Source organism: Bemisia tabaci, chromosome 2, assembly GCF_918797505.1.
Source record: "Bemisia tabaci chromosome 2, PGI_BMITA_v3".
Lineage (NCBI taxonomy): Eukaryota > Metazoa > Arthropoda > Insecta > Hemiptera > Aleyrodidae > Bemisia > Bemisia tabaci.
In genome coordinates this window covers 40,045,120-40,072,677 of record NC_092794.1, presented here as the reverse complement: position 1 = coordinate 40,072,677, position 27,558 = coordinate 40,045,120, and the positions used below count along the sequence as shown (strand labels likewise).

General features: G+C 40.4%; 1 protein-coding gene across 1 annotated transcript in view; it reads right to left on the bottom strand.

The window, feature by feature from the left end:
* Positions 1-25,280, bottom strand: part of LOC109037293 (dynein beta chain, ciliary) — a 684,333-nt gene extending 659,053 nt beyond the window's left edge. The window contains exons 1-3 of the mRNA XM_072296415.1: positions 25,180-25,280; positions 8,944-9,109; positions 5,597-5,720 (exon numbers count right to left, since the gene is read on the bottom strand). Of these exons, the coding sequence (XP_072152516.1) occupies positions 5,597-5,720; positions 8,944-9,109; positions 25,180-25,280 (391 nt within the window). The remainder of the gene's footprint in view (positions 1-5,596; positions 5,721-8,943; positions 9,110-25,179) is intronic.
* Between the last annotated feature and the right edge of the window lie 2,278 nt (positions 25,281-27,558).

Below are 27,558 nucleotides of genomic sequence, written 5' to 3'. Positions count from 1 at the left end.
GCGGGTTATGCAATGGTGTAAATTGCCCCTTCATTTTCCGGGTTATGCAATGGTGTATGTAGCCCCTTCAATCTGCGGGTTATACGATGGTGTATGTTGCCCCTTCAATTTGTAGGTTACGCAACATCGTTGCCAGGCGGTGCACATAAATAAAGGATTTAATTATCGGTGTAATTTGGCAGCATCGAATTTTACAGTGTTGCCAGATGGTACAAGAAATTAAATACATTTTTCCGTACATTCTTGTCAGATTGTGCAAAAAATTCGGATTTTCGGACTTGCGAAATTTTGGCAATAGATCATCTCCTCCGAGATGGGTCTGGTATCGGAGACTGGAGTGTAAGGTCTGATTCGGGAAATTAAATAATATAACTAAGTCCCGCGCTAGAACGTGCAGTCGCACTGCAGTGGCTCGGCGTGAATGATCGATTATCGATATTTTTCCATTTAAGTCCGTGATAAAGAATCAATTATTAAGGTGTTCGCTACGAACACCCTCTTAATCGATCCTTTTCCATAGGTTTAAATGACAGATCAATCGATATATCCCAAAGCACGCCACACCGCTGTTACACTGTTACTTCTTTACCACCGAAATTGATCGCTCTTCTTTGTTGGTCTACTATATTAACGCGCAAACGTTGGATCTTACCACTCAAGAGGGGATAGTGATGAATCGTCGACGGTTGCTCTACCATTTTGAATCCTGGTTCGATATCGGGAGCAAACGCATAAGTGTGATGTCCGCACACCCCGTTCACGTATCCACCGTCGGCGATGCTGCATTCGACGCATATCATCATTACGGGTGAGATGTTGACGCGATAGTCAGCTTCGTGTCATTCGTCCGGTACCAAGAGATGCTTTCCGAATCCGAGCACCTCACGGAAAGTTCCGGGTCTGCGGAAATCGATCCAGTACTTGTGTGGGGTGCAATGCCCGCCTTTATGGTTAATTTGAAAGTGAAAATTTGCGAGTGCGCGAGAGGAAATAAGGTATGAAAAATATCTTCACCTATGAATCATAGGTTCGAATAAAATGGAGTAATTAATAATTAAATACTTAAATTAATTAAATGATTAATCTAATATTACTAAAAGGTGGTGTTCACCGGTGCGAATGTGCGAATCGAAATCTCTTTCCGACGAGTAAAGGAGAGCGAATATTAGTGTCGTATCCATGTCGGCGTTTTAATGCCGGATCTTGCGGCATGTTAAGTTGGGTTCACTGACGAGTGTGATCTGCTGATGAGGTCTAAAAAGACCAAAACTGGAGATCTTTCGCCGCGTGACTCCAACTTAATATTCCAATGCAGACTACCTGAGCTGAACACTCTCCCTCCCCCACCCCCAGTTTTGCACTGGTACTCATTAGAGTTAAAAAGATTTATTTTTGACTCTAATTATAATTTGTGGAACTTCTTGGCTTTGATTTTCCCACGAAATGGTGTGGACCAAGCACCGTTTCTCCACCTTGTTACACCTAGTTTTTATATTTATGTTTTAATTTTTTAATTATTACGACGTGTTCGCGATTGTTGAACCCAGTAATAGGACCTGAGGATGAAACTGGTCAGTTGCAAAATTGCCATCTTTGAGTAATCAAAAAATTTCAAGGAGATCAAAGTACAAAGATAAACTATACGAAAGTATTTCGCTTAGTGGCCAAATCACTTTCCAACTTTTTACCAAAGGCAATTTTTTCCATTACCTAAAATATACTCATAAGTGCCTTAAAAACTGAGCTGCTAGAATAGTGGTTGGCGAGGACAGAGGAAGGAGGAAAAGGGATTTACATATCGAAAAAATCTCTGTTTTTGGCATTTCTCGTCCCTCTGAATGCATCCCCAATACTTTCATTTTTTACGCTGATGAATTTCATGAAAATTGTAGCCATAGGACTAGGAGGAGGTCGTAGTCCGTTCCCTTGCTGTGTGTACTATCTCCCCATGTCCCGTCTACTTCGCAGAGTGCGGGCGGATCAAGCGCGACCACTAAGGTACTACTCTTTTTCGAAGTCTCTGGATCTTGGACTCCCATCCAGTGATCCATCCTTGAACTGCTCCGTGCTTTGGAGGAGGGTTGACCTCTATAATCCGGAGTCTTGATCCTTCGGGGTCAAGCGAGGGGGAAGGGAGGAGAACGCCCGGTGGGGTCACACCTGTGCGAGACGTGACATAAGGAGAGGATTTTAGTTAGGGTCACAGCATAGCGGCGTGCTCCAACCCTGCATAATCGAGAAATTAACAGTTCCACCCTAGTAGCCAAAATAGTTCCATCGAATAGGTATCGTATAGATACCTACCCTATTTTATAGGTATTTAATGGATATTTTATGGGGTATAAAATATACATATTCAGATCCATCTATTTAATAGGTATTTTACATGATTTTTTATAGGTGTATCTCAAAAGCACGTTTTATACCTATTAATAAGTATCAAACCAATTTCGTTCTGTAAGTTTCATGGAAATGGAAATTTTCATCTCTGCATCCTCGTTTCGTGTTCGTGATAATGATGATAATGGTATCACGGTGGTTCCTTAATCGAACGTCTACGTCCTCATAGCGGTTGTACTTATCTACGTCATCAAGATGGCCGCTACATCTGTAACGGTCTCAGCTCCGCCCTGCGCAAACCCGACCAACTAGGGGGTATTGACCAAGCCCACGCCGCCTTATTGATGTTTAAAAGTTTTCAAGTTAATTAATATTTGTTTCAATACTTCATTACTATCAGCTCCGTTGCAGGAATTTGTTCATTGCTTGAATTATTCCTCTGTTTGCCGGAGTAAGTGGCTAATTTTACTTTTTTCTCGTAGGTACCTTTTTCCATGCCAACCTTGCGTTTCCTGCGGATGACAGACGATGTAATTCTGCTTGTTGTTTGCGAATATTTATCTGGGTGCCTCATGCGAGTAAAATATTCCTCTAGACGATGGCCTTAACTGTCTCTTTTGAATCTTAATTGTTCGACAAGAATCAAGCATGAAAATACATTTCTGAGACCAGCGCAACTGACCCATCATTTGCAGTGGCCCTTAATCGTGCATGTGGATCCCGACTCTAGGTTAGGTCCTTCAAATCGTACAAAACTTTTTCATAATCAGGTATTGAAATTATATGAAGTTATGCATGCATTTACTACAATGTGCCATTTCTTACTGCAGTTACAAAGTCGAGTGGAGAGTCTAAGTACGTCAAATAAGTGTACGCACTCCTTTGGTGGGACGGAAGAGAATCTTTCATCAATTTAGCATTGAAAGTAAAGAGCAGAATCGAGATGGTGGATCCGCTGATGCACTCGAAAGGTGCAAATCTAATTTGAAGCGGACCCTTATCACAAATAGAAACTTCTCAACTATTGCAGGCGAGTGCTCCAGTAAGTCTGTAGGAACATCCATGAACATCCTCATACCACCTGCATTTTTCTTGCGTCTTCAAAAGAATGAAGTACACTTAAAGTTTGGTTGCATCTACTTCATCTCTCGTAGGACTTATGAAAGTTGTCTGATTTTAAAATATCTAGAACCACTAGAGCTTCAACAAGAATGAACTGCTCTACGTATCAGATACTCAATGTATCCTGGCAATCAGTGATTGAATCAGGTTATCCGTCAACATTAGATGGTGGGTCCCTGAGTTTTAAATTGTATCGACTGGTGGACTGTGGGGTCTAACTCTCACTTTGAATTCGTTCTGTTATCAAATGGTGGATGATTTATTGTAATGTATCTTAATGTCTCTCTCTATTGACGGTCATTAATTGTAGGTGGATCAATTGGATGATCTGTCTCTCGCTTTGTATTTTTGCAGATCAACACTTCCGGGAACTTGCCATATCTAATGTACAAGCTGCTTAGTGCCATTCGCTCTGTGCCTCTCGACATTCTCTGTCATGTGTGGAAGGAACGTCCGGTAGAGAATCGATGGCTACCTTAATATCATCAATGATCGGAGTAAATCGTTAAATTATGTAAGCTTCATTTTTATCGGTGATGAGGGATGATGTCGCATCTTTTAAAAAATGCATTTTTCTTCTGTAAAAATAAACTGAAAAATGGCGTTGTGTCAGTGCTTTTCTGAGAGTGCTGTTCTGCAGCCTGATTGTTGAAATTTTGTGTCTGTTGGCCTGTTGGGTAGACATAGATGACAAAGGTTAAAAGGCGGAGCGTGATTGGTCAGCTATGTTTTATCGCTGATTTGTGGTGCCTACGTCGGGTGGAACTCACGACAAGCTAAAGGCACCTCTTCAGTTTTCAACTGTACGTCCTGATAAAGCAGCGATAAAACATAGCCGACCAATCTTGCTCCGCCTTCTTACCTATGTCATGTACGTCTACCCGACAAACACAAAATATCAACAATCAGGCTGCTGTTTTGATTAGCTATTAAATCATTGTGCTAATTTTTCTCTTACGTTAAAGAGTGCTTTACATTTTTCTATGATGTACTCATAGTGTTTCAAGTGTTCCTCGATACTTATACCAGTTCTAATTGTTCGAATTCATTTTTGCAAAGTGGATTTTCTGACCCAATGGATTACAGATTCAAGCAAGTTGGTGAGTGTTTTTTGTTCATTTTCTAAACTTTAATAGAGCATGTTTGCATGGCCCAAATATCCCGTGCCTTAATGGGGATACTTGCTTCTCTGGAAATTTAGGCCATGGTTGGTTGCTATACGCGCGCTTCTGAACCTTGAATTTTCAACAGTGACTTGATGATAAGAATGCCATTTGACGAAATTGAGCCGAAAGGCACCAGTTTGGGTTCTTCACATTTTAGTCACAGCTGATTGCTCGCTACCAAACTATGGCTAAATGATCAGAAATTCGACTTAATAAACTACCTAAAAGCAGTTTTTTCTACATTGATCCAAAGAATAAATAAAGACTCGTCAATCGAATTGATTCTCTTGAGTAATCATCATTTTCCTTTTCTCTTATGTCTTGATTCTGGAATCTCTTATGTCACGTTTTTGATCTGTACATATTATTATTGTTATATTCCTGTTTATTTTTTGGTTTTCTTCATCTCTTTACTAGGATGTATTCTAAGCCTTTGGTATTGTATTCATTTGTTCTTTGTCTTCATGTGTAAAAAATAAACAATTTTTATGAGTATTACATATGCTATCTTTTGTACAGGCCACCTAGAGACCGACCTTATTTTACAGATCCAATATGGTACCCCAGACCATGGGGTATCTATACCATTTTATACCTATTTAATATGGTATTTAATACTACCCTATTTTATACCTATTTTAAATGGTATTTTATACTACAAAAAAGGACACTTTATAGGATTTTTTAATACGGTATTTTATACCTAATTTAAGCTATTTAATACCCTATTTAATAGGTATTTGAATAGGTATTTTCTACATATCTTGAAAGGTATTATACATCATATTTTGGCTACTAGGGCAGTGACGAGGCGAATTAGAGGTCACCGCGGTGGCCCTCCATTGGCTATCGCTGCCGCCTTAGTGTTCGGTTGGTCATCCTTTATAGGGAAGTGGTGCTCCCTCTGTTAGGCGCACTTGGAGCATTTTCTCCTAAACAGAAAAAAAATTACGAAAAAAATCACTCACATCTAATTTCTTTGGAAAACTTTTTCAATTCCATGTCCATGGCCTCTGAGTCGATCCTGGTCCACTGGGTATCTTCCCAATCTCGAAACCATGATCGTATGATGATAATGTAGTCCCATAAAATCTAAGACGTAAAAGGTGCAAAAAGTAAGAATGATGATTGAGTAAGTATAATTTAGAAGAATCATTTTAGAGGAAATCCTGTTATTCAGTAAACTTATTACTAACTACTTATAGCACTATCTCCTCACACTAGAAGTGTTCAGTGTGCAAACATGGTGTGTTGTCCCTGCCTTCCGTACCGGGAATTATCTCCCGGAAAAATTCGTTTCTTTATTTATCCAAGGAAGGGCAAATACAATATAGCAACTGCGGAAAATTCAATGCTCTCGTAAACTTTGCCTTCTCTGGCAAGGAACTCTCGATAAAATTTTTTAGTTTTTTTCATGAAAGAATTTAAAATAAAAAAACGATTTGATCATTTCTCGCACGAATCAGTTCAAAAAGTGTAAAATTGGACTATCATTGTCCAAAACACGGCTCAAATTGGATGGGGGGAGGGGGGGGGGGAATACTCACTTCTAAAAGATCAAGATTTGCTCATATGACTGAAAGTCTGCAATAAGATGGTCACAATCGGGAAGCCTGATCTCTGAGAAAAGAGGGGTTGTGATTGCATTAAATCAGAAAATTCTTGGATATTTGCCAGATGAAAATAAACAAAATGAATATTTCACAGAAATAGCCAGGTTTTGTCGATGCTCACATTTTTTGGTTCCAAAACAGGGAGCTAAACATGGCTCCGGTGCCCAAAGTGGCTGGAAATTCGTATTTTTTGCAGTTCTACCTCAGATTTCAAATTGGGCCAAGAGGCGACGGGTTATGAGCTTCGAATAAAGCTAGTTGAAAAAATGGATCAAAAATCAGTAAGATGGGAGAGGTTGCAACTCAGAATATAAGGAGAAATGCTGTTTCTACCTGCAGTAACATAGAAGAGCGAAACTAATCAAAATTGCATATCATCACAGTTGCGACACTCGACCCGACACAATTAAAGAAATAGGGGTATGATGCCGCAACATGGCAGTCTGGCTGAACTTCAAAAAAGAGACGCGAATTAAGGTGACCGCAACGTGGTCCACCTGTTAACGCTCGCGAGAACTCGCGAGCGTTTAAAGGGGGGGGGGGGGTATAGTCGCACTTGAGGTGATCCCTTATAGGTTCAAGACCTAGGCGCAATATGCGTTTTTAGTCTTGTCTCAAGGATCTCTCAAAGATTGACTCAAAAGATCTCACCGAGGAGTTTGCTCATAGGTTCAAAACCATAGGCTCAACATGCCTTTTGGGCGCTTCTGGGTACCAGATGCGCCCTTTCCAGCCGTTCGACTCCCCCGATGTAACATGTACTATACTACATACCGTTTTGCCTTATGGGTAATGACGCCATTCTGGTACACCCGGGAAAATTTGATTTTCTTCTGCATCTGGTATTCGTAAAAGTTTTCGTGAAATGTTTTGCTTTTAAGCATAACAATCTCGCACGGACGTATTACCTGGTTAAACTATTTTGGGGCTTCGTTATGCTTAAATGCCTCATATTCGAGGTTGTAGTTTCAGATTGATTCGAAAAAATCACGAACAGTCACGTGATCTCTTCATTTTAGTGACGTATTACTGTGCTATTTTGTGATTGGTTCATTTTCTCGGCGCAGCATCGTCAAGCGTCAGCTGTTTGCGGCTCTGGGTTGAAGGTTTAAGGTTATGTCAGAGAGAATAGAAAGTTAGAGGCCCGACTCGATGCTAGGTAATTGAAGCAGATGCGCTCGCAGCGCGCTCGCTGGCAACGTACGCAACTACTATTTTCTATTGTTTTCCAGAGACTAGCGGCGGGTATGTTGCTGCCGGACCACCTTCACGTAGGCAATTTGTTATACATCGTCCGTCCGCAATACTCTCGCTTGGCCGTATGAAAACGTTCTTCGCGTGCGCAGTGTTAAAGAAGTGCCCTCCAACGCTTTGGCGTTGGAACTGCTTGTTTAGCTTTGGCTTGAGGACTCCTGGATACGAAACGCGGAGCAAGTGCTCAGGCAACAGTGTTCAGCCCGGGCCTCTCCTTAATAGAGGTGACAATAGCTAGATAGGCGGAACTTATTTAGAATCCAGCTGTCGCCGGGTTAGGAATCTCACTCTACACTGGAAAAATGAGTCCGGCGCGGCGTTGGAACCGAGTTAGCACGGGATCACCATTCCCGTAAAAGTCGTGCCTCACCACCGATGAGCCTGGGCACCTCACCGGAGCTTCACAGGGTTGCAGGCCAAGTTGAGTCCAGATCAACTTCCGATCCTAACTGGACCATCCTGTCCCGAGTGGCCCAGGACCTCCACCCGAGTTTCACGGGAATGGAGTCCGAGTAGAGCCTGGACCAACTTCCCATGGTTTCCGGGCCGTTCCTATCCCGGGTCGTCCAGGACCGTCAGCCGGCTTCGCCGGCGACAGACTTCAACGGATCCCTTCAAAATAGCTTCGCTCAGTCACGGGATATCATACGTACCTACCTCGTCCCATAGGAGGAATTAGTGGCCGGGCAACCAAAACTAAAAGCTCGCCAATGCTCGCGACTAAAATGACCAATTTTGTGCTGTCAATAAACTACACCATAAATCAAAGGCTACTAGTCAAAAAATGCTAACAATATATCTCGCAATTAGCCAGAAAAGTTTGCCTCATTTGTGCAAAATCAATGAGGAAAAAAGGTACAAGAATATTGTGTTATCGTTGATGTTAGCTCCGTTGCAAGTAAGTTAGAGCCTGATACGTATCATGCTTTACGTATCCACCTAGCAGTAAGATATTCATAGGATACCCGTGAGATATTCAATGGCAAAAGTAGAATATCCTGTGAATATCCTACCAAAATTTTAAACGAATATCCTTGATTAGCAGTCAATGTTCTGCATGCTTTAATAGTAGCGTATACAAGCTAAGCGCTGGGCATTACATTGAACTAAAATTCATGAAGATGATACGGCAAACCGAGGGAGCAACTTGTGCTAAAATGACCAATACCTTACCAGAAAATTGTAAACATGGGGATTCATCCTTCATCCGTTAAAAACCAAAAGAATGATTGAATTTTTAACTACTTATACGTAATAGTGTGATTTTAAGAATCTTAATCACCAGGTCACCAAAAAAAGGGGGCACTATCAGTTCGAGGTTAACCTTAACACTTCAGCTTACTAACACTAACTGAAAACTGCACAAGAATCTGACAATTTGGAGAGCAGTGATGTAAGATGCAAAGTGCGCTTATTTATTAGGTACTCACTCATTTTGTTTTACCAACCTTCAACAATCGCAATTCTTTACGGACAATAGGTACATGTTTGAAATCTGGACAGGAGACTTCAAAAAGGTTTGCTTGCTCATTCAATCTGCACATCATTTCTTCAAGATCTTTGATTTCCAGATGGATCCTATCTATTTCTAGATATGGATAATTACAACTCCAACTGAAAACAGTTCAAGTATAGAGAATGATAAAACACAACCCTACGCTAGCATGTGTGGCAGAGTTTAAAAATGATTTGACGTAATACAAAAGTCCCCGACCCCCCCTTTAACTTTTGAAAGCATAATTGTATCGAAACGAAATTTTGGGGATGCTCCTAGATCAATAAGAGCTACTTTTTGGCACATCCAAAATTTTTTGGGGGGCGCTCCCCCCGCGAATTGCGCACACTAACTCGAAATTTTTCCCCCTCTTGTGATACATCGTTGGAAAGATAATAAAGAAGAAACTTTTTGGCGCAAACCGGAGGTTGCTACGACTTTTCGTTCTCGAGTTATTCTCGGTCAAAGTTCAAAATAGGCCAGTTTTCAAAAAATCGTAAGTCCGGCTCAGAAAGGTGCAGAAATGCAAACGAGGCGGCAAAATTCTCAACATTGCATGTACTTTCAGAAAAAAATCGTCAAAAACCTTATCGTCTGCGCCTAGAGTGATTTTAGCCCCCCCCCTCCCTCCCGCGATTAACTGTCTTTCTTGCGGGAGGGGCGGCCAGTTCACTCGATGCGGAAGTAGGTACCTTTTTGAAGGTAACTCATTTACCTGACGAAGCCCAGACTATTTGGGGGGGGGGCGGCACTCCCCCCCCCCCCGCCACCGCACCCCCTCCCTTCCGTGGTAGAATGATAGTTTTGTTTAGAACCGTCGGTTTTCCGCGGGAGGGGGGTCGGCGGCGGCGGGGACTGCCGCCCCCCCCCCCCAAATAGTCTGGGCTTCGTCAGGTAGCTGAGTTCCTTCAAAAAGGTACCTACTTCCGCATCGAGTGAACTGGCCGCCCCTCCCGCAAGAAAGACAGTTAATCGCGGGAGGGAGGGGGGCTAAAATCACTCTAGGCGCAGACGATAAGGTTTTTGACGATTTTTTTCTGAAAGTACATGCAATGCTGAGAATTTTGCCGCCTCGTTCGCATTTCTGCACCTTTCTGAACTGGACTTACGATTTTTTGAAAACTGGCCTATTTTGAACTTTGACCGAGAATAACTCGAGAACGAAAAGTCGTAGCAACCTCCGGTTTGCGCCAAAAAGTTTCTTATTTTATTACCTTTCCAACGATGTATCACAAGAGGGGGGTTACCAATTGAAAATTTCGAGTTAGTGTGCGCCTCCCCCCCCCCCCCCAAAATGTTGGATGTGCCAAAAAGTAGCTCTTATTGATCTAGGAGCATCCCCAAAATTTCGTTTTGATACAATTATGCGTTCAAAAGTTAGAGGGGGGGTCGGGGACTTTTCGCTCACCCTGTATGATCTTAACAGGAAGTAATTTTCTTTTATTATTACACTAAACTCTCGTATGCGCTCTCGTAGGCCCGCATCGACAAAAGAACGGCCGACAAAAATGAAAAGATCTTCATACCCGACCTTATTTGTCCAATCTTTCTCTCGCCGGGAGCGATTTGACCAATAAGAAGCGAATGAAAAAATCGGCATTTATTTCAAACATCACGCCAAGACAGAAACGAAATGGGAAAGGAGCGTTTAGTCGCTTTTCGATGGTCTGTAGCAAAGGAGCATACATTTGATTCACTTACCTACTTACTTCACCTGCTATCGGACTACGATTCAACATTGGTTCAATTTTCCGGTAAATTTGAAATTCCAATTTTCATCGGAGGGAATTTAAAATTTTACCCCCCTTTCTAATCTCTCTGGTCTACTCTTATATAAAAGTACCTGGGTCCCATTTTCAAATTCTGATTATAGCGGGTTCATCTAGGGATTATCACCTGTCGAAAATCGCAAAATTTATAAAATTGGCCCAATAGAACGCTTGTGACAAAAAAGAAAAATTTACATTCTTTAAATGGGAGAATTTGCAACTGTATTACGTGATATAAAAACAAGCGGGAAAGTTCTAATACTGTCGTATTAGAAAAGCGCTCAGGTGTCAGTCAATGTATTCAGTGAAGAAAGGAAGTATAAACTCCGTCGACTTTGCTGGGTAATGGAAATAAAACATCAGCTGATAGCAAACAAAGGTTACCAAGGAAACCGTAGACGCGTTTTTTCGTTTCCCGAAAATGATAGTCACCGTTGAGCTCATCAGGCGCGTTTTTTTAGGCTTCATTTATTTTCAACGATCAATTTCGATAAGAATTACTCTACCGCTAAGAAATTTTCTTATAGACAAACGATCGAAACTACCCGCGCATTACGTTGTAAGCGTAAAATACGGTTTTCACAGCTTTATTTATTTTAAAACTGGACCCCCCCCCCCCAAAGCCTACACATCGGTGAGCTGGTGCGCCATTTAAACGAATTAGGACTAGTATACTAATACTCTAGAGGCAAGTCGAAATCAAAAAGCGCTGCCTATCAGCTGAGCGCTTAAAACCTGGGTCATATTTTCCAAATCTGAACAAAGCGAGCTCATCTTGAGACAATTGCCCGTCGATAGCCACAAACAAGCAGTGAACTCCAACACAATGTGTTGATAAGGCGCGTCTTCAACTCGCACATATCAAACCCTTTAGTTTTCATTTGCAGAGATTTCTAAATAGGCAAGTAGCACAACAAGAGAATTCTTCCGATCCAACACTTCAACGACGCACTTTAACGAGACCGTGTATTGTGAATGTAGAAAGCCATTCGAACGAATTTAAGTTTTTTGATCTGCCTCAAGCAAAATCTTATCAGATTCTTGAAGAAAAGTGCTACGGAAGAATTTAAGCGAAGAAAGGAAAAATTCTGTCGAACTCCTAGAAGATAAAGTCAATTTAAAGGTATTTTGGGGCTAAAATACCCAAATCACCGGTAGTATAAATCCCGTTATATTATTGGAAAGAAATTGACTCGATATAAATGCAATCGCTTTAAATATGTCTTGATTTTGTTACTTTAAACGTCTTTCCATGAAAAGAAGTTCAACCATGTCTATGCTTAATTCATTCTTGAATTGAAAGTAAGAAATCTACATCCCGAAAATCTACCGATTTGCCGTAAATAATCGCAGAAACTTGATATACCAGGTCGATGTACCCACTCGTTGAATTTTGCGCTTGAATGAGTGCACTTATATAAAAGTCAATATGCTATAGTCGTTTTGGGTGCCTTTATTTTTCAAGACTCAATTACAAGTAATTTCAATCCCGAAGAACCATCAATTTTCCGTATAAAATCGAAAAAATCAAAATATGTCCACTCCCTGACGTGAAAATTTGATTCTACGTGTGAAAATACTTATGCATCGATATGCTGAACAGAATCCGTGTCTATCTCGAAATTTTTCTCAGATGTTTGCGTTATTATCAGCTTCCCTTTAAACCCCGGTTCGATGGCCGAATCGGCTGTCCAAAAAGTAAGCCATTTTTGAAGGGTTCTATGAGAAATTCTTGATATTATCGGCTCTCAGGAAATCACCTCATGGCTAAAACTGGTGTATAAATATTTGGGTGCTTAAAATAATCGTATTTAAGGAACTAAGGCATTAAACTATGGAGTCAATTTCTATTTAATAATATAGGTAATGGGATTTACTACCGGTGATTTAGCTATTATAGCCCCAGAATACCTATAAAGCGCCTTTACCTTGCCGAATCTCGACGGATTTTTTTGTTTTTTTTTTTGGCTTAAACGATTCAAGAGACACTGTAGTCAAAAATATACAGATTTTTCGATTTGGACGTATAAAAAATGTTCAAATCGTTCAGGCACACCGTGTATTGTATGGAGTACTGCTGTTATTCGACCCTTGTCTTCAGGTCAAAATTCTTACAAAGAAGCCCCTTGCAAGAGGCGAATTTTTTGTAATTTCTCCCAGTTTTTTCACCGTTAGGCATAGAATTGAATTGCTTTTCAAATTCTGAGGTCAATTATATTTAATTGTAATTTATACATTTCTTTTTTTCCCCTTCATTTTATTTTTTGTATCGAGAAGTCGAGGTTTTGTTGATTTCTTCGGATTTCGATTACTGTAACTTCTCTTCTATTCGGCCGATTTTTGTGAATGAGGTCTCTTTTTATTTGTGTTTTAACGGAGAGTAAGGAAAAAATTGCTAAATACACGCGAAACAATTTTTTACTTAAATTGGAGGAATCCTAGCGTGGACGGTGATGTGGTTAATGAAGCGTGAGTAATCGGGTCCCGGCGGCCGCCTCGCCGGGCCGCGCTAATGTGTTATTCGAGAAGCCGACGCTGGGGTCAGGCGCGCGGGGAAGAGAGGGGTAAGTAGATTTTCATATGTGCGCAAGTAGCTTCCTGTATGAGCCACCTTTAGCAAATGGTCTAATGAGTCTCGAGGCTCATCACAGATTGTACTTACGGCTGCACCGGCTATCAGAGCAGTGGTACTAAATTTTGAAAAGCATAACAGGGGTGTGGAGATCTGTCAAAGCAACGTTTTGAACAAAACGGAGTGAGTGAAATTCTCATTCGAAAAGTGCCGAACTGGTCAGCCATCCTCGAATCAGTTCCCTTGCTTCTGCTTATATATGCATATTTTAAATCAGCGCGGCGCATTCTTAGGCTTTTTTTAAAAAAACAAGTAACGTAGACTCTTGGTATTCACTGCACAGAAACTAGAAAGCCCCAGAATGAAAATCAACTTTAAATCATAATTATTGACGGATAAATAAACTTTTTACACGCTTTGGAAAATCTCAGAAGTTCGCGGTAGTCACTTTTCGGTAAGGAACTAAGGGACTTGGTTATTGTATCGAGTGGGGGGTCGAAACGATCGCAAAGGCGGTATACTACGTATACGCGCCAAAATCATGAAAATCTGCCCAGCAGAACGCTGGAACTAAACGTTACCAGATATGCAAATTTAGGAGGTCTCTGAGCTTGTAGTATAGATGTCTCTGTCTTAAGTTTATGACTAAGCTTATGATTGCCAGGGATTTAGAACTGAGGTTTGAGGCAGCATCATACTCGGAGAGGCATCGCCGTGCGAGGCAGGTATCCAGCGCGGACTGTGATGCCGCATAGAACAGTGCACCGGGGGATCGCATCTGCCCGCGAGCCGGCTTAGAGCCCATTTATGCACGCGATTTCAAACTACACGGGAAGCTATGGAGCCGTTTATGCGCGCGACAGCATATTGCGGCGGAAAACTGCCGCGGCGATTTCTAGATCATGTCGCTTGTAGTTAGAAACCGCCCGGCGATTTCCTGCCGCCCGCGGTTTGTATATACACGGAGTCATATGAGCGCATTTATGCGCGCGACAAGTTTCGACGATCGCCGCTTGGAATTGAACTCCTCGAGCACGTGTTTTGGACCTTTTGCGCTCCAGAAAAACGGTGTCGCGGCGGCAGAAAAAAGGTGCCGCGGCGACAAAAATATGGATCGCGCGATTCAAAAAAGCGTCGCGGCGACACGGCGACACGAATCGCGTGCATAAATGGGCTCTTAGCTAGCGACGTCTACACCTGGCATAGCTAGTTTTATGTATATCTTAATGCTGCTTCACCTGCGATCCCGTCATCCTGCATCGCTAGATTATGCTGCATCATTTTGCGATGCGACGCTCGCTTTTCGGCTTTCTGGGCGAGGATCATCATTGAGGGAAGTCGGACGCCGCGCCGCACTATTGAGTGAGTCATTGGGAGAGGTCGGACATAGCACGCTGCGCATCGGACGTTTTGTAATTATCAGGCTTTTCTCTATTAAATGTTCGCCGAACTCACGAATCTTCTGTAATTTTTACAGTTGATGTCATTTTTGATAGTATTTTTACATTCAGACCGACGCAAAACTATATTTAAAGTATTTTATGAGTACTGGTACTGTGAAATGTTAGCTACATATTCAACTTCATCAAAAAATGTTTCTCATTACTTTCGGCACTTAAGATAATATACGGCTCTGTTATCGGTGGAAAGCGGCAATTCTTGAAATTTTAATTCTTCTTACTACTAGAATTTGAAAAAATGAGGGAAGGGGGAAGGGGGGACCGAAGGGACCTTTCGTCATGAACGTTTGGATAAAAATAAGTCATTTACTTACATCGATCTGGAAATATTACTGATGTTGATGTTTCACTCTTTCTTCCCTCAAATTGTTCGTCATTTTTAAAGTCAATCAGAGTCAGCAGGCTGCCCGATTGTAATTAGAGATGACGGATTCGTATGAAGTCCGGGCTCGCCCCTCATAGTCCAGGAACCCAGGGCTGAAATAGGGTTCTCACTAGAGAGTTTCCCAACATAATTAGAGTGACACTTATCTATGTGAGTTTTCGCGTAGAATCCGAGTTCCAACTTTGCCAACAAAAAGAAACCCGGGATCATCCGCCATTTTGGAAAAAAACGTTGCCAAATCTCGTTTTTTTGTCAAAAAGTCAAAATATCTCGTGAAATATGCATTTTTAGGCAAAGTAAGCTCTTTCCGAAAGTAAAGAGCGTAAGATTTCCGATAGTGAGAGTCTACTCACATGAGCGTGTGACGAAAATTAAAGTTTCAGCCATCCGCTGAAATTTCAGGCTAATCTCCCTATTTTTCACTTTCTTTGGAAAACATGCATTTTAAAATCGGCGGAAAGTAAAATTTATTGTGGTTTTGCCATGTATGTTGAACTTAATAATTGAAGAATTCACGTCATTGAAAGGAATGTATTTATTAAAATGAATTGACAATTGACAGCACGTCATTGCACGTTTAAAATAAGAACGTAGAGGTGAGGTTAGGAGATGAGAGCAAAGAAAGAGGGGATGCAGTAGGAAGTGTTGCGTTCCTGTAAGGCTTAACAGTACATTTTAACACCTCCCCTTGTTGTGCAGATTTCCAAAACTGAACATAGAAAAAAAAACATTATTAATATGCACAACACAAAAAAATCTGAATCACTAACGCCCTATTAAGAAAATTATTATCAACATTTTTGGATTCATTGCTGAAGAAATATAAACCGAATCAAATGTAAAATTATAACCCAATAAACACAAAAAAACTTACATCTGAATAGTCTTTGAAATGAAAAAAATTAAACATGAGGAACATAATGTTTAAACTTCAAAGGTAAGCAAACCATTTTTGTGTTAAAATAGAAGAATACAATAAATGAAATTATTCATCATTAGGATATAATCCTGCTTTCTTGGACAAATAAATGACTTTCGGACCATTTAGAGCTTTAGTTAACATATTGGCACAATTTTCATCGCAACTAGAAATTTCATGGGTGGCGGTAGCCACCTCCGGACAAAGTCTAAACTCGACAACACTGGAAAGCCTCCAAACGAAAAGGTGGCAGCCAACCATAGACACACGTAACTCCCTTATTCTGAAAATTGATTCGACTCTAGATCGACTGCAGACCAAACGACGGCACGGATTCCAAGGATCTTGGTGTCTACTGACGCACCTAAATTGGGCCTACAAAGTTGGAAAGTTTCATCAAGATCCATTGAGTTTTCAAAAAGTTATAAGCACTTAAAGGCCCAAAATGACAAATATTTTTTGTAACATGGGCCGTTTAGTAGCGGGAAACCGACACGATCACCTTTCGCAACAGATTTCTCTCTTACACGGCCACAGATTCTAATGGAACCTAGAAAGGCCCTGCTTGAGGATATAAGGATTTCATTTATACCACATTTAATAGGGTTTCAATGCTCGGATAATTCAGCATCGGCAAATAACTTTCAAAATTTTAGCTACAATGTTTTGAATTTTAGAAAAATCCGGTATAGTGGTTCAATGCCATTGGTCGATTCCGTTCAGTTCAGCCAGTCTCGGGAACGAAAAAAATTTCCCTAGTTACCAACTTCCAACTCTAACTAGTTGAGAACAGATTTATGATTTAATTATAATATAAGAGTTCAATTCTCTGTAGAAGCTAAATAATATTTTTACACACTTATATTATTACGTCGCACGTCTTCTGCCAGAGCCCGATACACTATTTCATTAGTTTCTCTTGAAATGTTCAAGTGATGTCTTTGTTCAGAAGTGAGGTTATATCAGTCCGAGTATCTGTCAGTCTGTCTGACCCAAGCATCAATAAATGTAATTCAGGTAAATTACGTCGATAAAAGGACACCATAATAGTTGTGCCAAACTATCAAAAGGAAGCAGCATTTACACCATAGTTTGCATCCTCGTGACTAACAGCATCCAAATATTTCCCTACCATGCACACCCATGGATCGAAGGGAGAGCCCATTACTCTCAGTTTTTAATTACATTATTGTTTTCCTCAAGTCACGAATGCTAGTTTCCATAACTTGAAGAGATGTAGTTGTTTTCAGTGGACCCTATCAGTCTCAAGAAAAGATCTAAAAATTACTGTAATATGAGCCTTTGCCCATCACACTACTTGCGACACGGTCATTATGCTCTGACCAAAATTTATTCGCTTTAAATTTTGCTTTCAACCTACGTGCTCTGGAGTGCTTGTGCTTTCCCTAAGTGTATGTTATTGACATTAAGATCTTGTGTTCTTCATGACTAATCTTGAAAAGCTTCGCCTCTTACCGTTGCTTGTTTACATCATGGAGATATGCGGGGATGCGAGGTATAATTCAATCACTAAGTCAACTTTATGTCCCTAAATCAGAGATCTTTGACGATGAGTATTAGCTTAAATTTGGTTTTCTTCGAGTCTCTTTGATTTTGTGTCAGAAGTTGTTAGAAACATCATGTGGCCAGTCAATGTGTAAGAAAGTCTTTCATGAAAGGTATGTACTCGTTCTATTTTCTCAGCTTGATGATTACTATAAAATCAAGAATTTATATTGCTGCATAAATCGCTGGGCCAATCGTACCAATCATAAGTATGTAGCGCCCATTCCTTCTCTATTTTAACACATGAAAACTTGATGTAAACACATCAAATAGTTAGGTTATGTTATGGACTTACACTGGTGGTGCAGCTACCGACTGTTAGATAATAAACCCTTAAATGACATCCGGCTAACTTAGCTGTGTCCAAAGACCCTAAGATCGTTGGAATCCGTGCCGCCGTTTGCTTTGAATTCCATTCTATATCTAATCAATTTTCAGATTAAGGGAGTTAGGTGTGACTAAGAGTGTCGGCCACCCTTTGCTATAGGGACTTTAGTAGGTCGTCATTTTCCTCGACCGGGGATGGCTACCGCCACTCTTGATGTGAAAATATTGTGGTGTTGTTGGTTGTTGTGTCACAGAAGTATTCCATCATCACCTGGTGAGTTTCTAGCATAATTACTCCAGTGAAACAGTGCACTCTGAAATTAATTAAGCGTTAGGTCTATTTATGGTTCGCGTGCCTACCTAGTTCTTAATGGAATAAATGTAATCGGGTGAATCAAAGCCAAAAAAGATTAGACCAATCGATAGCGTTTATGATCAAAAAGTTTGCGCCTAGGCACCAACTGTGGAACATGCTCTGATGAAGAGTTTGGGGGTGGTGTTTTTAGTCCGACAGTGGACAACAAAATTACTAGGAATTCTTGAACTACCAGGTAACTGAGAGGTAGCCTTCATTATCTTTCATGAATCAAAAGACGCCATTCAAATTTAAATGCTTACTTACATGCCAGTTATACGATTCGACAAATTATGTGGTGAAGCGACTCTAAGCAAAATAAATCAAAATATTCTCCGCTATAGCGTCAATATAGGCATACTGTATCAAGAGTGGCGGTAGCCCCCCCCCCCCCCCCCCCCCCCGGTGGGTAAGCTTACAGTGTAATATTTGCAGCAAGTTCTTCTCTTTTTCAATTAATTTTCTGACTGAGGCCATTGTAACTTGAGGTTGAAATTTAGTCGATTATTACCTGAATCGCTCAAGTTCAACGGAGTGCATAATAGGTATAAGTACAATTTTCTTATCTTCATGTTTCAAGTCACATTCCTAGACGTTATACTCTGTTAAAAGAAAAAATGCTTTTGTGGCCGAAGGGGCTTGGCTTGACGCACACTATTATTGATAAATTAAATTCCTCTTACAGGAAATACTTTTTATAATGAGTGAACTAAAAAAAAAATAATTTTAACTCTTTGAATGGACTTTCCACTTAGTGGTCTCACTGTTATTTAATTTAAAATTTTAGTGACTGAATGTAAGTATGTCCAACAGTTGAGTTAAACGCAGTAAAAATTTTAGAATTAATGTTGAAACTTTATGAGTAAGGAATAATTTATGCGGCAAAAGAAGTTCATTCTAAGTGGCCCTACACCATGACAATTAATTGCTAATCCATCAGTTTTTAAAACATTAGGTACCCTATTTCGATGAGAGAAGTTTAAACTCACCAAAACATCAGGTAACTTTTATTGATTGCAAACTGAATCACCCCCTATTAATGTTTAGTTGATCGAACAAGGAGTTCCAGTTCTGCTCATTGAAGAAATTATTCTCAGTTTCTCTTTTTCCAGCCAAATGTTTCATTAGCTTCACATCATTCCAAAAACGACCTGATATAAAAACTACAAAAAACCCCAAAAAACTCTCAGATTCTAAGGGGTAAAGAATCCGGCCAAAGTCTTAAACTTGTTGAACCAAATTTTCTAATTACTCCTAAAAGAAAATTAAAAATTATACTTTACTGAAAATGGAATGTGGGCCCCTTCATAAACGAGTGATACAACATTCACTGCATGTGTGTATGTGAACCTCTATTGTAGGAGCCCAAGCGGTTCGCTCTTTGCAACAAACGCTACATTCGTGAATGGAAAGTCCTTGAAGGAGCACATAACGTCCTCTTTCTTTATTTAACTTTTGCATTTTTTATTCCGAATCTTCATAAAATCAAAAAGAAAAGTATGGACTGATCTGAGCCTTATATGTGCTCTGAAACAATATGAAATATTTTATCGCACAAAGTCAAATATTTTTTCTTTAAAATTTAGAGCTACGTAACTAATTCAATAATCATGACTCGTGCACTCGCAGAAAAGTTTCCTCAGAGACTTAGTAAATTCCCTTGCGAAGCTGCATGTATCTTCAGGTAGGCATTACACTTCAAAAAGGAAATGTAGGCCCCTTCATTTAGGAGTGATGCAACAGTCATGACGTGTAAGTATGTTTAGCCCTTGCAGGAGCCTCCTTCCTCACCTATTTGCATTTTTATCTAAAGTAAAAAAAAAATAGTCGGCATGGATTGATCTGAGCCTTCTATGTGCTTCAAAACAATATGAAATATTTTATCGCACAAAGTCCAATATTTTTCGATTCAGGTCCTACAAATGCTTTTAAAAGAGCATGGAAAAAAAAATACTCAATCGGCTGGCTAATGTCCAGTATTTTTCTTGAGAATAGTCTCCTCCTTCAATGAGTGATGCAACAATTGCGACATTTTTGTATGAAAAGCCCTTGCAGGAGCCTTTTTATTTGACTCAGCTAAATTTTGAAGAATCACTGACGTGTCCGCAAAAATGCGTAAAAAAGATAGGTCACTGAAATTAATGCTTCATAGAGATATCTGAGGATCCATGTCAAAACCCTCTTACCTATTCTACTCTGCGTAAAAAATAAAAACGCTATTTTCAACCATGATTTTGGTGTTTTTAAATCTTCATTAATCTTCTCTTAAAACAATTTTTAATATCTAGGTAATCTGGAGTCCTTTTCGTGACGATCAGTTCATTATGCAGTGGCATATGATACAATGTTATACTAGCTACCATTTACATGCATATGAAACTGCAGCATCATAAGTTGAGATTAAAAATATTATAGAATAAATAAGTTTTGGGAGAAAGCAAAGGAAGACTGATACGCTCAAAAAATACACTGTAAGCAATCTTCCAGCATGCAGAGGGGACAAATACTAATGATTACAGTAAGAGCATTTTTGCGGACACGTCAGTGATTCTTCAAAATTTAGCTGAGTCAAATAAAAAGGCTTCTGCAAGGGCTTTTCATACAAAAATGTCGCAATTGTTGCATCACTCATTGAAGGAGGAGACTATTCTCAAGAAAAATACTGGACATTAGCCAGCCGATTGAGTTTTTTTTTTTTCCATGCTCTTTTAAAAGCATTTGTAGGACCTGAATCGAAAAATATTGGACTTTGTGCGATAAAATATTTCATATTGTTTTGAAGCACATAGAAGGCTCCGATCAATCCATACCGACTATTTTTTTTTTTACTTTAGATAAAAATGCAAATAGGTGAGGAAGGAGGCTCCTGCAAGGGCTAAACATACTTACACGTCATGACTGTTGCATCACTCCTAAATGAAGGGGCCTACATTTCCTTTTTGAAGTGTAATGCCTACTTGAAGATACATGCAGCTTCGCAAGGGAATTTACTAAGTCTCTGAGGAAACTTTTCTGCGAGTGCACGAGTCATGATTATTGAATTAGTTACGTAGCTCTAAATTTTAAAGAAAAAATATTTGACTTTGTGCGATAAAATATTTCATATTGTTTCAGAGCACATATAAGGCTCAGATCAGTCCATACTTTTCTTTTTGATTTTATGAAGATTCGGAATAAAAAATGCAAAAGTTAAATAAAGAAAGAGGACGTTATGTGCTCCTTCAAGGACTTTCCATTCACGAATGTAGCGTTTGTTGCAAAGAGCGAACCGCTTGGGCTCCTACAATAGAGGTTCACATACACACATGCAGTGAATGTTGTATCACTCGTTTATGAAGGGGCCCACATTCCATTTTCAGTAAAGTATAATTTTTAATTTTCTTTTAGGAGTAATTAGAAAATTTGGTTCAACAAGTTTAAGACTTTGGCCGGATTCTTTACCCCTTAGAATCTGAGAGTTTTTTGGGGTTTTTTTAGTCACACGTCACCTTTAGTTACATACTCTCCAACCTTATGTTGTCTTATTCTTATGTGTTTGTTGCCATTCTTTGAACACATTTTTTTTGCCTGGATGTTACCTGCAAAAATTACAGTCTGAGTACATACCCTAGTGGAAGTCAGCCTTGTGCAGGTCCGTGCGGCGGAAGGCTAGGTCCGTGCAAGTCCCCGTCACCTCCCGTGAGCCCGTGCAGAGGGAAGCGAAACAAAGGCATAATTTCGGGAATCCTATCCTTCGCAGATGGCTGCACGAGGTGACGGGGTCTTGCACGGACCTAGCCTTCCGCCGCACGGACCTGCACAAGGCTGACTTCCACTAGGGTACGTCAATATTTAATTCAGAGGCAAAGTCTCTTAACCAAATTACCTCCTTACTCGTTTTGAAAAGAGATTTATATTCGGCTTCGGTTGTGGAAGTAACTATGGTAGCTTTTTACTTACATTTCCCAGGCGACAGCGCTTTTACTCATTACAATAACAAGTCCAGATATGGATAGAAAATCATTAACATCATTTGAAAAATCAGAATCAGAATGAATTATGGGGTTTAATTTGGATTTTTCACAAGTCAGTCTGTAATTAGAGGTTTGTTTTAAGTATCTCGTGATTCTCAAGACTTCATCCCAATGTCCTTTACTTGGTAACTTGCAATGCTTACTCGCTGTGTTAACAGCATAACTATATCAGGTCTAGAACATGTAGCGATAAATTGCATTTGGTCTACTGCCTTTTTATACAAAGTTGGATCGAAAGGCGGGTCATCAATAAACTCTAGTTTACAGTTTAGATCTCTTGGTGTAACACATCCTCTTTCATTAAACATATCAAAACCAATTATGGTTTAATTTATACAGGGTGCGGCAAAAGTCCCGGGACGGCTGTTTATTTTTTAAACGGCTACACGTAGAAAAACGAATTTCGGGGGATGTTCTTGGGTCAAAGTAAGCTACTTTTTGGCATTCCCTAAAATTTGTTTGGGGGCCCCCCACTGAGGATTGATCCCTGATAAGGCCATCAATTGCCACCTGGCAAAGAATATTGGATTCGACGGCATTGAAAAGATAATTGGTAAAAGTTTTAAATCAATTAAATTCAAATTAGCTGACCGGTGCAAACCAATCGCCACCATGAAAAATGTATTTCGTGTCGGTGATGGCGTGATTCCTATCGATCCAACCTTACTGTTCCGAAGAATCAGCATAGCCAAAAAATCTGACGAGGAGCTTGAACAGTAACTATTTTTTGAGCGTTCGCCATTTCCTCTCGCTTTATTAAATTATGATGGTATGCGGAATGGAAAGGTACTAAATCGTCCTTGTTCAAATGCTTCACGCCGTATCAGGGCGAGGATCACGCGAATGACCCCAAGTACGCATTGACGGCGAATGGCTTCTCCATCGGGTCGTTTGGCAGAAGGGCGGCTCATTCAAAAAAATCTGTGAGAGATACCTATGTTTCATATGCTGCTTTCAATTACTCTTAAAACTCAATTATCGTGTTCGATGGTTACCCCGAAAATGCTGTAGAGAAGAGCACAAAGCATTTAGAGCGACATGCGTAGGAAAAAAATGTCTTCATCAATGGCAGTAAAATTCGATGAAAGCATGACCCCAATAATGACGCAAGAAAAGTTTTCATCCAACGGGAAGAATAAATGTCGTTTAATTGGCATGATGAGAAACAATTTTGAAGCACAGAACTTTCAAGTTCTTCAAGCAATAGAATATGCCGCCGATTCTTTAGTTGTTCGAACAGCCATCACACCGCGCAACACCAAACGCATGTAATTGTTGGTGAGGATATCGATTTGCTGATTATAATGGAGATTTTGCATGTGTGAGGGATTTGCGATTTGAGTGTTGATTCTAACGTAAAAGTTCGCGAGAAACACGATGGTGCCACTAGTTTTCTCTGAAATCGTATCCCAAGCTCAAAAAAGCAAGGCCAAAATGGAGGGGATATCCCGCCCTACCCTGAGAGTCCACCTCTACATCAAAACAAACTCTCCATGCAAAGATTGGGAGCAAATACATTGACACGGCTGCCACTTCATTCGAGGACTCCAAAACTGAAAACACGGCAACCCTGCTAATTTATTTGCTCCCTATCTTTGCATGGAGAGTTTGTTTTGACGTAGAGGTGGACTCTCAGGGTAGGGCGGGATATCCTCTCCATTTTGGCCTCACTTTGAGAGCTTTTTTTGAGCTTTAGAGATGATTTCAGAGAAAACCAGTGGCACCATCGTGTTCCTCGCGATCTTTATAAAAGAAATACCAGTCAAATTGCAAATCCCTCACACATGCAGCATCTCCAGTACAGCGCAGTCTGTTAATTTTGACAACGTTTTTTTTTATGAAGCCGGGGGAAGGCAGGACACCTCAGAAAATTTACAGCCATTACAGCCTTGAGGACGAAACTGCGAAAAATACCATCATTTTTCTACCCTGCAATCAGTGAGTGTGACACGACGTCGGCTCTGTTCAACAAAGGCAAAAACAATGGGCCTGTTGCAAACTTTTGCTAGAGCAGAATGAAGAGTTGTTTCCTATAGATAATGCCTCAAAAATCACGATGAGCGCATCGGCAAAGTCTGAAATGCACTCATAAATTCACAATCTGCGTAAGAAATTTGCGTTATTTTGAGCTTCCCGCTTCAAAAACGATACTACTGCACAGGTGAACATTTTGTTAGAGGAGTCGCTCCATCGTCGGCAATATTCATCATGGCCGACGCTTGCGCAGTTCCTCGCGTAATTCGAGGAGAGTTCAAGGTCAATTCAGGCGGGCGAGGAAAATATGAACGTAAACACGCCGATTGTTATCTGGTTTAATCCTGTTCAGGTGTTATCTCGTCCCATCACACGTGTTTTGGCGGACTGGCGTCGGCCATGATGAGTATTGTCGCCAATGGAACGACTCCTCTAACAAAATGTTCACCTGTACCGTAGTATCGTTTTCGAAGCAGGAAGCTCAAAAAACCGCAAAAATCTTACGCAGATTGTGAAGTTATAAGTGCATTTCAGACTTTGCCGATGCGCTCATCGTGATTTTTGAGGCATTATCTGCAGGAAACAACTCTTAGTTTTGCTCTAGCAAAAGTTTGCAACAGGCCCATTTTATGAAAATTCTATCCAAACATTCTGATTTAATTCTTCGAGCTCAGCTGTTCAGAGACTTGAACGCCACTCAAGATGAAATCGCCGCAGCAGCTCGTCAACTTTTCTTCTAGGTATACGGCTACACAGGCACTGAGCGAATACTCTCAACAAATTCAGATGTAACTGCTTTGTTTAGACTGCTTTTCAAACTAAACAGATTCCGGCATCATTGCCACTCACCGAAGATGCCGCAAAACAACTTTCACTTCGCGCTTATCACCAGGTGCAGTTGTGGCGAGACAAAGAAAAGAATCCACTTGAATGGGGCTGGAAGAGCACATCTACAGGGTTGATGCCAATCACAACAGTACAAAATCCTGCTCCCGATGCATTACTCAGGACGATATCCTGCAAGTGCAAAAGAGGCTGCCGTGGTGCATACAGTTGCAGAAAGAGCGGTCTTCAGTGCAGCATCGTATGCGCAAACTGCCATCAATCGTGTGAAAATACCGCAAAGACTGATCATGTTATTGAAGAAGAAGAGGTAGATGCTGCAGAAGACAATCTTCCCGTGAATGAAATGATAGAGGAAGATGCAGACATTTTAGAATCGTCTGAATCGAACGATGAATCGGACAAAAGCAACAACAATCCATGTGACTCAACCTTCGAATCTGAGGACTTCGAAATGCTCGCCCAACCAGGACCATCAACTGCTGAATTGCCAACGACCCTTAGAATCTCAAACAGAGCCCGTCTCAATTAAGAGCAATGTGAAGTCAAAACACGCAGAACAAGGATAAGATGAAATATGCGGCCTGAGCTGAGCCGGTCTAATCGAATATTGCCACTTGAACCGACTCAACTCAGGCGGTGGGAGTTTCAGTGGGTACGCCAAAAAATGATAGTAAGTCTCACACGCCCCACTGTTTGGCTCCTGGCTACCAGAGTCTATAAAAGATTTCTCCCACCTAAAGAAAAAAATGAAAAACTAACCCCGAGGAGGCAGCGCGTCTACGTGACACGGCGCGGCGCGGCGGCGCGGCCACCGAGACAGGGCGACGCGGCAGGGTGCATACGTTATGCCGAGTTGGGTACATTTTTATATTTTTTCTTTCAATATTGCTACTCGGGGATGTATCCTAACGTTTACATGGCAAAACCAAAATAAATTTTACTTTCCGCCGATTTTAAAATGCATGTTTTCCAAAGAAAGTGAAAATTAAGGAGATTTGCTGAAATTTCAGCGGATGGCTGAAACTTTAATTTTCGTCACACGCTCATGTGAGAAGACTCTCACTATCGGAAATCTTACGCTCTTTACTTTCGGAAAGAGCTTACTTTGCCTAAAAATGCATATTTCGCGAGATATTTAGACTTTTTGACAAAAAACGAGATTTGGCAACATTTTTTCCAAAATGGCGGAGGTTCGGAGTTTTTTTTTTATAGGCAAAGTTGAAATTCGGATTCCACGCGAAAAATCACGTAAGAAAATTGGCACTCAAATTATGTTGGGAAACTTTCCAGTGAAAATGCTATTATTCCTGGACTATCAGTGGCGGATAAGAGTCGCGCGCGGCTGCAGTATATAACCGATAAGGTGATTTTACAGCCAAAGTAGCAGATGATGGCAGCTAAGTTTCGTATAATATCATTCTGAAGAGTCCTGAAAATTTCCCTAAATGGTGATAGGGTTGATGTTTTTAATGTCCAGTCACTTTAGCTCTAAATAAGGGTCATCTGGGAAAATCTATACATAAAAGATTTTTTGCGGAAACATGTTGCAATAGGCTACCAGAACAACATCTCAAAAGTTTACCGAGATCGGCTATCCGCCAAGGCCGCCTAGAGTGGAGTGTAAAAACATTTTTTCGGAATCCGATGACGGCTGGTGAAAGAAAGGTGGTACCAAATGGTCCAGGAAAAAATCCTGCCTCAATAGGACAACGTTTTCATAGAAAACACGGGGCTCGAATTTTCTAAATATCAATTTTTCGATTTTACTGTGTTTTTTCTAAGATAATTTCTGAGCGATCGGAAAGACAGAACTGAAATGTACCATTATGTTTTTAGTCGAAAGGATCGAAAAAGCGCTATATCGAATTCAAATATCGATTTTTGCGATATTTCGTCCAAAAACGCGATTTTTTTTCATGTGTACCCCAAGAAATTTCGATTTATCGATACAGGCCTTTGATAAATCGAAATTTTGACACTAAAAATAGATTCCTCGTGAAAAAATACACAGGGTAACGAATGTACACCTACATGAAGTACGTATAGAAATGTCGACAACTAAGGTCCGATTCATACGAGTTCTCTAACTAAATTCGCTAATGGGGCATTCCACGCAAAATCGTCCAGGGACTATGTTGCTTGACCGACCCCAATTTTTTATAATTTGGTTTCTTTGTTAATTTATCCGATAGAAGCAAAAAAACCATTCTCTTACATTTTTTTGACCACCCTGGCATCTGTGGCGGTCTTGTAGAGTTGAGGTTATGAACTGAATTTCAAAAAATCGCCCTTCACGAAATCTGGCGTATCTCCAGTTCTGTTTGACTTACAGAATTGGAACAAAACTGACGTAATACTTCTTTTCATGATCTATATTTTTGT